The sequence below is a fragment of the Monoraphidium neglectum genome (assembly GCF_000611645.1).
Source record: "Monoraphidium neglectum strain SAG 48.87 unplaced genomic scaffold scaffold01964, whole genome shotgun sequence".
Classification (NCBI taxonomy): Eukaryota; Viridiplantae; Chlorophyta; class Chlorophyceae; order Sphaeropleales; family Selenastraceae; genus Monoraphidium; species Monoraphidium neglectum.
In genome coordinates this window covers 1-10315 of record NW_014011664.1, presented here as the reverse complement: position 1 = coordinate 10315, position 10315 = coordinate 1, and the positions used below count along the sequence as shown (strand labels likewise).

General features: G+C 62.5%; 5 protein-coding genes across 5 annotated transcripts in view; all 5 read right to left on the bottom strand.

Moving 5' to 3' along the window:
• MNEG_9518 (hypothetical protein) overlaps positions 1–671 on the bottom strand; it is a gene marked incomplete at both ends in the record, with an annotated part of 1544 nt that extends 873 nt beyond the window's left edge. The window contains 2 exons of the mRNA XM_014042014.1: positions 272–412; positions 630–671. Of these exons, the coding sequence (XP_013897468.1) occupies positions 272–412; positions 630–671 (183 nt within the window). The remainder of the gene's footprint in view (positions 1–271; positions 413–629) is intronic.
• Positions 672–3224: 2553 nt separating this feature from the next.
• On the bottom strand, positions 3225–3743 carry MNEG_9517 (hypothetical protein; the record flags this gene model as incomplete). The annotated part of the gene is made up of 1 exon (XM_014042013.1): positions 3225–3743. The coding sequence occupies one exon, from the start codon at positions 3741–3743 to the stop codon at positions 3225–3227; it is 519 nt and encodes a 172-aa protein (XP_013897467.1).
• A 957-nt stretch (positions 3744–4700) lies between these two features.
• On the bottom strand, positions 4701–5687 carry MNEG_9516 (hypothetical protein; the record flags this gene model as incomplete). Its single annotated transcript, XM_014042012.1, has 1 exon — positions 4701–5687. The coding sequence occupies one exon, from the start codon at positions 5685–5687 to the stop codon at positions 4701–4703; it is 987 nt and encodes a 328-aa protein (XP_013897466.1).
• A 2549-nt stretch (positions 5688–8236) lies between these two features.
• Positions 8237–9161, bottom strand: MNEG_9515 (prolyl 4-hydroxylase; the record flags this gene model as incomplete). Its single annotated transcript, XM_014042011.1, has 4 exons — positions 8237–8427; positions 8650–8704; positions 8875–8947; positions 9148–9161. The coding sequence occupies 4 exons, from the start codon at positions 9159–9161 to the stop codon at positions 8237–8239; spliced, it is 333 nt and encodes a 110-aa protein (XP_013897465.1).
• A 59-nt stretch (positions 9162–9220) lies between these two features.
• MNEG_9514 (prolyl 4-hydroxylase) lies at positions 9221–10213 on the bottom strand (the record flags this gene model as incomplete). Its single annotated transcript, XM_014042010.1, has 3 exons — positions 9221–9415; positions 9842–9915; positions 10201–10213. 3 exons carry the CDS (start codon positions 10211–10213, stop codon positions 9221–9223), a joined length of 282 nt encoding a protein of 93 aa, XP_013897464.1.
• Positions 10214–10315: the final 102 nt, after the last annotated feature.

The following is a 10315-nucleotide window of genomic DNA, read 5'->3' as shown; positions in this document are numbered from 1 at the left end:
TCACTGCGCAGCGCCGCGGCCGGGAACAGCGCCGCGCCGCGCTGCAGCGGGGCCATGGCGGCCTCCAGGGCGCGGAACTGGGCGACAGCCTGAAGGGATGCACAAGGGAGCGGGCAGTGGTAGGGCGAGCATTACGCAACGCTCTCACTGCCAGAACAGAACGGCCCCATAGCTGTGAATTGTGGATGTCGTGCTGACAATGCCAAGGGCCGGGGTTGACCCCTCAGCTCAACGGCCCCGACCCCCCCACCCGACCGCAGCCGCCCCGCACCTGCGGCCCCGCGGCTTTGTGGATGGCAGCTGCGTACTCATCCCTGTCGGCCACGACGGGGAAGGGCGCCGCGCCGGGTGGGTGCAGCACCCACTGGCTGTAGCGCGCGCACTCCACCTTCTCCCCCAGCAGGTCCAGCACCTGTGGTGATTCAGGGCAAGAAAAGTCGAGTGGCAGGTGGGCTCAGGATTGGATGTAGTCCTAGAGCAGCTGAAGGTGGGGATCAAGGGGTGATACACCGCAGACGTGGCGGTATTGAGGATTGAAATGGACGCAACGAGGAACAGGATCAACAGGCACCCTGTGCTGATTGTCGGCAGCGGCGAGGAAGCAGGCACGCGCAGCCGTGTGCCCCCACCTGCTTGAGGGGGTTGCTGCTGCGCTCATCGGTGAGGCCCATGTGGAACGAAGGCCCCGCGTCTGGCGGTGACAGGGGGTGGGGGCGGCCGCGCGGCGAGCGGGCGTTCGACGACGACGTCAGCCGGGAGCCCATAATTCCCCTCACCCTGCAGCCGCCTCCACACCGCCTGGGGCGGCCACGGTGGAGGAGTGTCGAGATACACGCTTCCCAGTGCTCAAAGCGCGGCTGTGTGCTTCGCGGACCGCCTGTCCCCCTTCTGCGGTCTTCCAGCTGTGCGCTGCGCACGTCGCAATTGCGGGGGCGCCATTCCCCCTCCCCAACCCCCACTGGAGGTTCCATGGCTCACCAAACTTGTACCCGTCGACCTCAAACGAATGCGCGGCGCCCCCAGGCAGGTAGTGGCTTTCCAGCACTGTCACGCGGTAGCCGTACTTGGCCAGCAGGCCCGCGCAGCACAGGCCTGATGAGGGGGAGGCGTCGAAGCAGCAGGAGGGGCTGGGCCACGGCGCGGCGGCCCTTGCCACCACTTCGGCCGGTCTGGCGGCTATAGCAGTGCATCAAGCTTTGGCAACCATCATTCTTGATGCAAGGTGTATAACTTCTTTTGATTCCGCCTGCATGCTCGTGGACAGGCCATACGACCTGGCCCAGGCCTTCCTAGCACTCCATTGTGGCTGAGGCTACACAATCACGTGCTGACAAGTGCCCGCATCTTGCAATCGCTCTGCAGCTCACCGCCAATCCCGCTGCCTACGACCACATAGTCGGTGTCGTGAGACCGATCGCCTCGCTCGATCGGCGGCACGCGCGGAGCAGAAGTCGCTGGCGGGGCCTCCCGGACGCCAACCACAGCGCGCCGCCGCGCGACTGCAGCGCCGCGGCGCGCGCCGAGGCCAACACCTCGAGATGCTGATTTGTGTCGCGCTAATGACTGCATGTCAAACAGTTGAGGTCTAGCTGCGGCGGCCGCGGGCGTTCCAGCCACAATTTCAAGTGTGGTCAGGGTCCACGCAACCCGTAGAGTTGGCTGGTATATGAGAACGCCGGACGTGTGATACAATGTAATTTGATTGACACGAACACCGGTGTACGCCTACTGTGCCGATGATCAATGGCGCCTGGGTGTGGCAACACTGACACTGAAAGCATGTGCGCGGTGCTTGCTTTGTCAATCATTCCCTGCACAAAAATTACATCAGCATACCACACCCTTCACACTGGCAAGGCACCGTAGTCCTTCTGCTGTCACTGTCCAGTCCGCGTCGCGCGACTCAGCATTGATGCACAAGCTGGTCGTGGCTTGACTCCAGACTCTTCTTTTCTTTCCATGGAAAAATGTGTTATCATAAATGACTTGCAGTTTTATGGATTGCTGGTTCTTGATACGCGCCTGGTGGCGCGAACGCACCACGACGACAGGCCTGCGGCGAGCCGGCGCCACCCACTCGCCCCGGCCGGCTTACTGGGACGCAGGGCGGACAGCCGCCAGGCTTTAAGGGCGCTTTCGCCTAACTGACTCTCGCTGGCGCGTTAGCCGCTGCACGCCAGTGCCACTGCATGACTTGGGCAGGTGCACTGGCGCAGAAGGTGGACAGTTGCCAAGCTGAATCGAAGACAGGAGAGTCAGTATTGCGCGGGGGACGCGCGCCGGATCAAGCCGGCGAGTTGTTACGCGGAGACGCCCGTGTTCCACACCGTACAGACACTTTGTGACAGAAATGACTAACTGCTAGTAAGAAATTCAATGTTTGCTTGCTGCCGTGCATCAAGGTGGCAATGCTTTCCAAGCATCTTCACCTTTCTTACCCCGTTGTATTTTTCCAGTTTCCTATCTTATCCTATCCCACGCGCTCCTGTCAGGTCACTCGTTCCTCTGCACCTTGGCTTGTGTTTCTGCTCTCAATGCATTGTGAGCCTGTGGCTGTCAAGTGACTCGGACATTCAAACCTAGCTGCCACGCCCACAGACCAATTTTAATGCATGGTCAGACCTCTGCTGTTTATGTAGCCCAAGCAGCATAGAGCGATTCCTGCAATCCAACTGTCGTGATTTTGCGTCTGCCGTGACACCTGCTCCTCAATCACGCTGAAATGCAACACAGCTACATTGCCTGCAACTCCACCCTCTTGGTGTTACAACACCTTGTAGCGGTGGTCAAGCAGGATCTGCTACGGCATGACGCGCTTCAGAGCCTCCACACCATTGCAGCGCGGCCGCAGCAGCCCGGCAAGCCGCCATGCAGTGGCGCGCAACATGCGGCAAGGTTTTTCCCAGGCCCAAGCCGCAGGCGCCGACAGCAATCAACGCGTTCAATCATGCGCAAGGAGCGAGACGGTACTGCATGCAACTGAAGCAGCGCAAAAGCCCACAAGCCAGCCGTTGATACAAAGCCATCGCGGGTGCCACAAGCAGCACAGGCGAACAACAATCAAGCGGCTCCAGTGGGCAACAATGCGCCAGGCACAGCACCTGGGCCGCATGCCAAGCTGCTGGCGGCGCGCACTGGGGGGGCACCGCGGCCCCTCCCCCCAAGGAAGGGAGGACGCAGGTGGAGGGAGGGGCGGCCGGGGGGTGCCCAAGGGGCGTAGACCCTCACACGCCAGTCAGGGACTGGCCGCGCGTCGACGCGCGCGACGCCGCCCGCGACACGTCCTGCACCAGGCTCTCCACGCGCTCCAGGCCAGTGCTCAGGGCCGCGAACTCGTCCCCGACCACCTTGTCCTCGTCCTCCCATGACTCGGGAACCGCCGTGCGCGGCAGCGTGGCCGCGGCGGCCCCGGCCCCAAAGACGCCCTGGGTGTCGGGGCTGATCCTGATGATGGCATCGCAGACGTGGCCGAGGCGCGCGTCGTGCTCTTTGAAGAGCGCCTCCAGGCGGTCCAGCCGCTCCTCAGTGTACATGTGCTTGGAATCAAACTCCTGCCGCGTGCCGACCTGGCGCTCCAGCAGGCGCTGCAGGTCGGAGGCATTGAGGGCGGGGATGGCAGAAATCAGGGGGAAGGAAGGCAGGACAAGGTGGAAGGGAGGGGAGCGAGAGCGTCGCTGACTCAGCAGGCTGGCGCTGTCCTGTTGCGTGCAGCACTCGGAGAGTGCCGAGCACAGCGAGGGCATCGTCGTGACACACTGCAGCGCTCAGGACGCGCATGCGGTTGGAAGACTGGCGCTGCTGTGCCTTCCTGCCGCACCTTAGCCTCCCTCTTGCGCTTGTCCGCCTGCGCCGAATTGGCGGCCGTTGTGGTAGAGGTGAGCGGTTTCACACACAAAGAACATGTCATACAAGTAAAACATGTAGGCGATCATTGCAATACCTGCTCCTGCAGACGGACGGTGCCCGACTTGATCTGGCGGAGCTCCGTAAATATGGCGTCGTATATCGACCCCTCTTCCTCAAAGGCACCAAAGGAAGCCATCTCGTAGAAGACAGTACACAATAGCGGGATGAGTGGTACGATGCGAGCGGAGCGCCCGACGAAAGGATCAGGTTTTCTGGTAATCTGGTATTCGTCGACGATAAGACTCCAGCATCAGACGCGTAACTGTTTGCCCGAGACGCCTCCACCACGACGCAGTACTTGTGCTGGCTCGTGGTGTGGCGACGCACAGACTGACTGGGCTGGGTCCAAGGTTACCCGCAACCGCCGCGGCCAGCCTGGCGGTCCTGACTGGACTTGTCGCGACACGACGCCATCCCCATCAACCTGGCTTCACAGCCCACAGGTCCATCTATTCACTTTGCATATAATAGCCAGATTTGACGGTTACAGTATTAGGTGCCCCTTTTCCCTGCACTACCGCACAACAGCTGGCTGGTACGGTGTAGAGGCATGGCATCAGGTGCTGTCTGTGCTCAGGCAGGCTTGCCAGGCAATCAGTCGTACTCCGGTCAGAACCAATATAGGCCACTGATATCAGATACGAAAGTGTGTGTACATTTACTCAATTTTGTTCTTGCTGTGACCCAGCACAACAAAGTCAGACCAAGATGCTTGCTCGGAAATGCAAACAAACAGAAAGGTCCCGGATGCGAATTGCGTTGCACAAGCAGGCGCTTGCTGGCGCGTCAGCCAGTCATCGCGCCCAGGCGGCGCCGCTGCGGACGGCCTCCCAGTCGAGCCCCTCAAAGTAGGGGTGCTGCATGATCCGGGCGGCCGAGGCGCGCTGCACAGGGTCGTGCACCAGCAGGCAGTCAAACACAAGGGCATGCAGGGTGGCGGGTGCGCTCGACGGCCACTCAGCAGCTGCGGCCTTGTCGACTGAAAGCACATCGTGCTTGCCTACAAAAGAGAAAAAGGTGTCAAAGCCCAGCACCATCTCCACCCCCACGCAGCCCAGCGCCCACATGTCAATGGCACAGCCCATGAAGCCGCCCTTCTTCTTGCCGCACTCGGGGGCGCGGTAGCCCTTGGACTGCATCGGTGTGTGGCGCAGGCCCTCGGCGGGCACGCGGCTGGCAGACCCAAAGTCAATGATCTGTGGCTCGCCATCCCTCCCCAGCATTATGTTGGGAGGCTTGAGGTCGGCCCAGACTATGCCGTGTTGGTGGGCAGCATCGAGGGCAACCACCAAGAACCCCAGCACGCGCTGGACAAAGGCCAGCTTGTCTACAGAAAAGACGCCGCCGGCCTCCTGCCGCAACCTGTGCATTGTGGTCAATGTCATGGACAGGCACCTGCCCTTGCTGCAGGCGGGCATGGCGAAATACGAGCACCCGCGCGAGGAGCCGGGCTTGCGGCGCACGTACTGCGCGGCCAGCAGGGGTATCACGTACTGGGGACAGGCGGCCGCCCAGGAGCTCCACACGTCGCACTCCCTCAGGAAGTCCTTGTACTTGGTGGGCTCGTTGCACGCCTTGATCGCCAGCGGCAGGCTCACACCTGGCAGCTGCAGGCACGACACGCTGCCCTGCCCGCCGCTACCGCACGCCTTGGCGCCGCCTGCCTTGAGCAGGCCAGCCAGCGTCGTGCTTGACAGGGCAGCGACAGCGCCTTCAAAGCGGTGCGCGGCGGCAAACACCTGGTGCAGCTGATCCTGCTCGCCTAGGAGCTTGGAAGGCATCTCTGGCTCATCGATACAGGGCGCGGCTGTGTCTTCGCAGCGTGCGGCTGCGGGGTGGGCGCCGGCGCTGCGCTGCTTGGCAACCGTTGCCGTTGGGGCAATGTCTCGGGCGTCGTCCTGGAGGTTGCAACATGCGCCATTGAGTGGCGCGCTGATGGCGGGTGCTGAAAAGGCGCCAGCAGCTGTGTAAGCCCCCGGCGGCGATGCCTCGCAAGCCGTCGGGGTGCACGGGGCAGCACATGGGGCCGCTGTGGAAGTAGTGATGGCGGGCGCTGGGTGGCCAGAGGAGACGGTGTCACTCTTGGCGGCCAGGATGATCTTGAAGGAGGCGTGCTCGGTGCCGCAGGGGCGCGCCAACTCACCCAGGGGCCCGTCGCATGAGACGTGGCCTTGGCCTGGGGCGGCGGTGGGGCAGTCGAGGCTGCAGACATCGGGGTCTTGGCTGTGGGTATCGGTGGCCTCGACACTGGTGGCAAGGGGGGCCGCGGTGGTTGCCGGGGTGGCGTCCGCAGTTGTCTGAAGGTCGGTGGCGGCACAGGTGATTGTCGCAGCCGCCGTGGCGGGAGCCGGCACAATCAGGGTCAGCGTGAGCGCGATGACCGGCGGCGGCGGCAGCTGCTGTGCGCGCAGGTGTCGCAGCTCCTCCTCCTGCCCCGCGCAACGCTGCTCCAGCAGCGCGCGTTCCCTGGCCTCTGAAGAACGCGCCTGCTGACAAAGCAGCAGCTCGCTGGAGACGGCGTTGCAGCGTGACTGTAGGACAAGGTTGTTGGCAGCCTGCGCGGCGGCCTCGCGGCGCGCGTGCAGCAGTAGGGCGCCGGCCGCCCTGAGGGCACGGGCCTGTGCTGCGGCAGCAACAATCAAGCCCTGCTGTTCTGTGGCAGAGAGGCTGCTGGCGGCGTCAGCGGGCGCCGGCAGCAGCTCTGGCTGCTGCTGCGGCGGCAGTGCCTCAATTGATGTTCTGGCGGTGTCATTTTGGTTGTCGGCGGTCAACGGGTCGTTGACAGCGGTGATGGCCTTGGTCCGGCGGCGGGGCAGGGGTAGGCAGAGCGCACTGGGGCCCTGGGGCGCGAGGGTGTGGGCGGGGGGTGGAGCGGAAGGATGAGGGCAGCGGGCTTGCATTATGCACAACAAGGCTCCCTGGTTGCTGGCGGCATCAGGAGCTTGGCGACCAAGGACAGGCCGCCGTAGCAGGTCGTGCGCAAGCATCTGCATACATCAAGGCGGAGCAGGCGTCTGTCCTCCTACGCCACGCACCCGCGTGCGGTCGCAACGCACGCACAAAACGCACAGCCAGCAGCACGCATGCCAGCCCGCAAACGCGCACCTCCACCCACTGCTGCACAAGTAGAGCGCCTTCGGAGCCATCTGCCGCTGCGGTGCGCGAGCAGCCCTGCCCCATGGGGCCGAGCTGCTCGCGCCTGGGCTGCTCTGGCGCCCTGCAGGGCCAGCAGCAGTGCAGCGACTGCGCGCCGTGACGCAGGGGCTGCCACAACTGCGCTGCTCTGCCACCCCCTACCAGCGTCAGAATAGTCCGAAAAGTAGCAAAGCTACGTAAGAGGTGGCTTAGGCCTGGAGCTGCGTGTCCGAGTTAGCGTGACACGGCCCAATGTTCATGCGAGGGACGCACTGCGGCAAACGGGTCGCTTTTCAAGAAAACAACGAGAGAATCACAATCGAACTCAACAACAAATGCGCCGCAAGCCTTTGCGACATTCGCAAAACTCACGGGGAGCAGGTTCTTTGGCAGCTGCGGACCTGCAGGGCGGCTGGGCATGTGTGGGCCTAGTCAGCAGTGGAGCCAAGGGACCTTGTGGGCGGATGTGTGTCATACAATATACGTTGCTTACAATTGTATTTCATCAGCATGGCTGGCTGCTACTGTGGGGCAGCCTGCTGGCCTGTAAAGGGTTCCTGAGAGTTGTCGCCCGCGATTGCTGATTGTTGGCGGACCGTTGCACCCTGCTCATGTACCGGTCGGTCCGGGTGAGCGCGATCGAATTGGGCACCAGGTAGCAGCGGATGCTGCCGCTGCTCCCACCTGCCCTTGGCCAACATCACAACGCAGGCTCCACACAGAGAAAGCTGCGCCGTAGACACGGCACCCAGCAAGAACGCGCAAGGCGACGTTACAGCCAATTTCTTGAACACCCAGGATAATGCGGGGTAATGGATATTGGTCGCAGCAAGCCCGTGCCTTAGCTGCTTGCACGGGAGGCACGCCTCAGCAGGGTGCAGGCGGTGAGCGACCAACTGCCAGCTGGCACGCAGAATTGAGCCCGCCTATGGCCCACAGGTTGAAGAGGATGCCAGTGGCAGAGTATTGCAATGGATGATGAGCGGAGATGTCATTGAAGCCGCACACTGTTGGCCGCCAACAATTTCCCGGGGAAATCAGCCATGGATGCGACACGCTGCAGCACGTGTCGAGCGCTCCAAGCCTGATGAGGCCATCTTGCTGAGAGGAATGGCTGTGTGCCTGCCTAGTGGGACAAATATTCCGATGTGATCAATGTCAAAGTCACGGCATTCACCAAGTGCCTCGGCCGCCCTCACAGCTCTTTGGACGGCTCCGAGGGCGCCCCTGCCACCGCCCCAGCCGCGGCCGGGCTGCACAGCTTGCAGGCAAGGCGGCAGTTGAGGCGCATGTAGCCGGGGTTCTTCTCGCACTCCCCGGTGGCGGCCCAGGCCCCGCAGTACTCGTTCTGGTCGGCGCAGCCCTTCCACTTGGCCTTCTGGTGGTCTGGGGGTGGGTGGGCGTTGGGGCAGGAGGGCGAAGGGTGAGGCCAGATTGGCGGGTGCAATGGGGCAGGGATTGTCAAGGTACTGGGCCAGACCTGGAGGGGGTGGGGGGTAAATGGCAGGCATGGGTGGTGTCTGCCACGCCAGTGCTGCTCTTGCGCAGCATGCTGGCCGTGTTCCTGGCCCTGCGCGGCCCACGCCCCGGCTCTGCATTCCCGCTGACCTGCGTTCTGCCTGAATCCGCTGACGTGGATCCATTTTGTGGCACTCCATTTCTCCTGCAGCGGTTGCAGCACGACGAGCGAGAGAGAGCTTTGCGCGCGCGCCTTCACAACTATTGCAAGGCTGCTCCTGCAGCATTGCTTGGGGCGCCGGCGGGGCTAGCACGGCAGCGTAGGGTTGCTCCATTGTCCACCTTCCCCTGGTGCTGTCTTGCGCCAAGACTCACCCCTTTAAGTGTGGGACAGCTGGCGTGGAGGCTGGTGAGGTCAATCTCGCCGTTGGGGGTAAGGGAGTAGAACCTGGGGGCAGAGGATTGTTGGTTGAGTTGATTTGGGAGCACCCTGACATGCACGGCTGTTTGTTTTGTGGTCTTCAAAGGTTGGAGTGGGATGCCGCTCACCAGCTCTGGCTGGTGACACATTAGACAGACTATCATTGTGCGCGCGTGCGTGACATGGCAGCCCAGGTTTGGCTGACACGGGACCAACACCTGCTTCACACGACCAGCCCCATTGGCCCTGAAACCTGCACGCCAGCAGAAATGCAGCACCCCCTCCCCGCTCTCCACCCCCTCACATGAGCATGTCCCCCTTGTAGGGCTTGTTCACAAGCCCCTTCCTGGCGCAGGGCGAGAAGCTGGGGTCTGGGGGCGACTGCACCTCGGCATCGGGGAAGACTGTCTCCCCGCCCTCCTCGGGTGTGGCCAGGAACATGAGCGCCGTCACGATGCGCTGGCCGCCCTCCCTGGGGTCCTGGTTCTTCTTGTCCTGACGGGGTGGGACGGGGCGCCACAGCGCACGTGTGTGTGTGTGTGTGGGGGGGGGTGCGTGTGTGTCTGTGCGTTGCGTGTGCGCGTGCGTGTGTGTGCGCGTGCGTGTGTGGGGGCGCGCGCATGTGAGTGTGTGCATGTGTGACGTTCATATGTGGTGTGCGTACAGTTTGCCGTGCGTGCGTGTGCGCATAAAAGTGTTTGTGCATGTGTTTGTGCGTGTGTGTCGAGGTGTGTGTCATGTTGACTTCCCATCATCAGTGCTTCCTGGTCAATAATGGTGGTTGGCGGTCTCGCACTTGGCGAGATCAATTTGCAAGACGACAAGGTTGCACGACACCCGTCCAGCCCCAATAACTGTGGTCCTGGGAGGCCCATTTGCGTGCCCATCAGCACCCAAGAACTTTCTACCCCCCGCGCCCACCCAGAAGAAGTCGTAGTGTGCCTGGTACTCCTGGCCGTTGACGTAGCGTAGCACCTGGAGACCCTCCTGGTTCTCTGGGGATTGAGGGGGTGAAGGGAGTGCCCCGCAACAGCGCAGAGGTCAATGAGCTTGGTTGTCCCATGCACAGCGAGTATTACAGGTTGCCGTGCACAGGGCTGGACAGGGATCGGACGGGTTTGCTTGACGCCGCAGCAGGTTTGTCTGTTTGCTGGCGGTGGGGTCACACAGCAGTGGGTCGCGAGCTGTCAAAGGGTTCAATTACCCCTCTGGCTGCAAACCCAAGCCAAGCCCTGTCCCGTAAACTGCTTGTGTGAGCGCGCGCCGAGGCCGTGGCCTACCGACTGGCAGCATGGTGACCTGGGCCACACGCTTCTCCACTTGCGAGATCACCTGGGATAGATGGTTGGCACAATTCCCAGTCGATGGGGTGCAGAGGCAGGAGGAGGGGAAGAG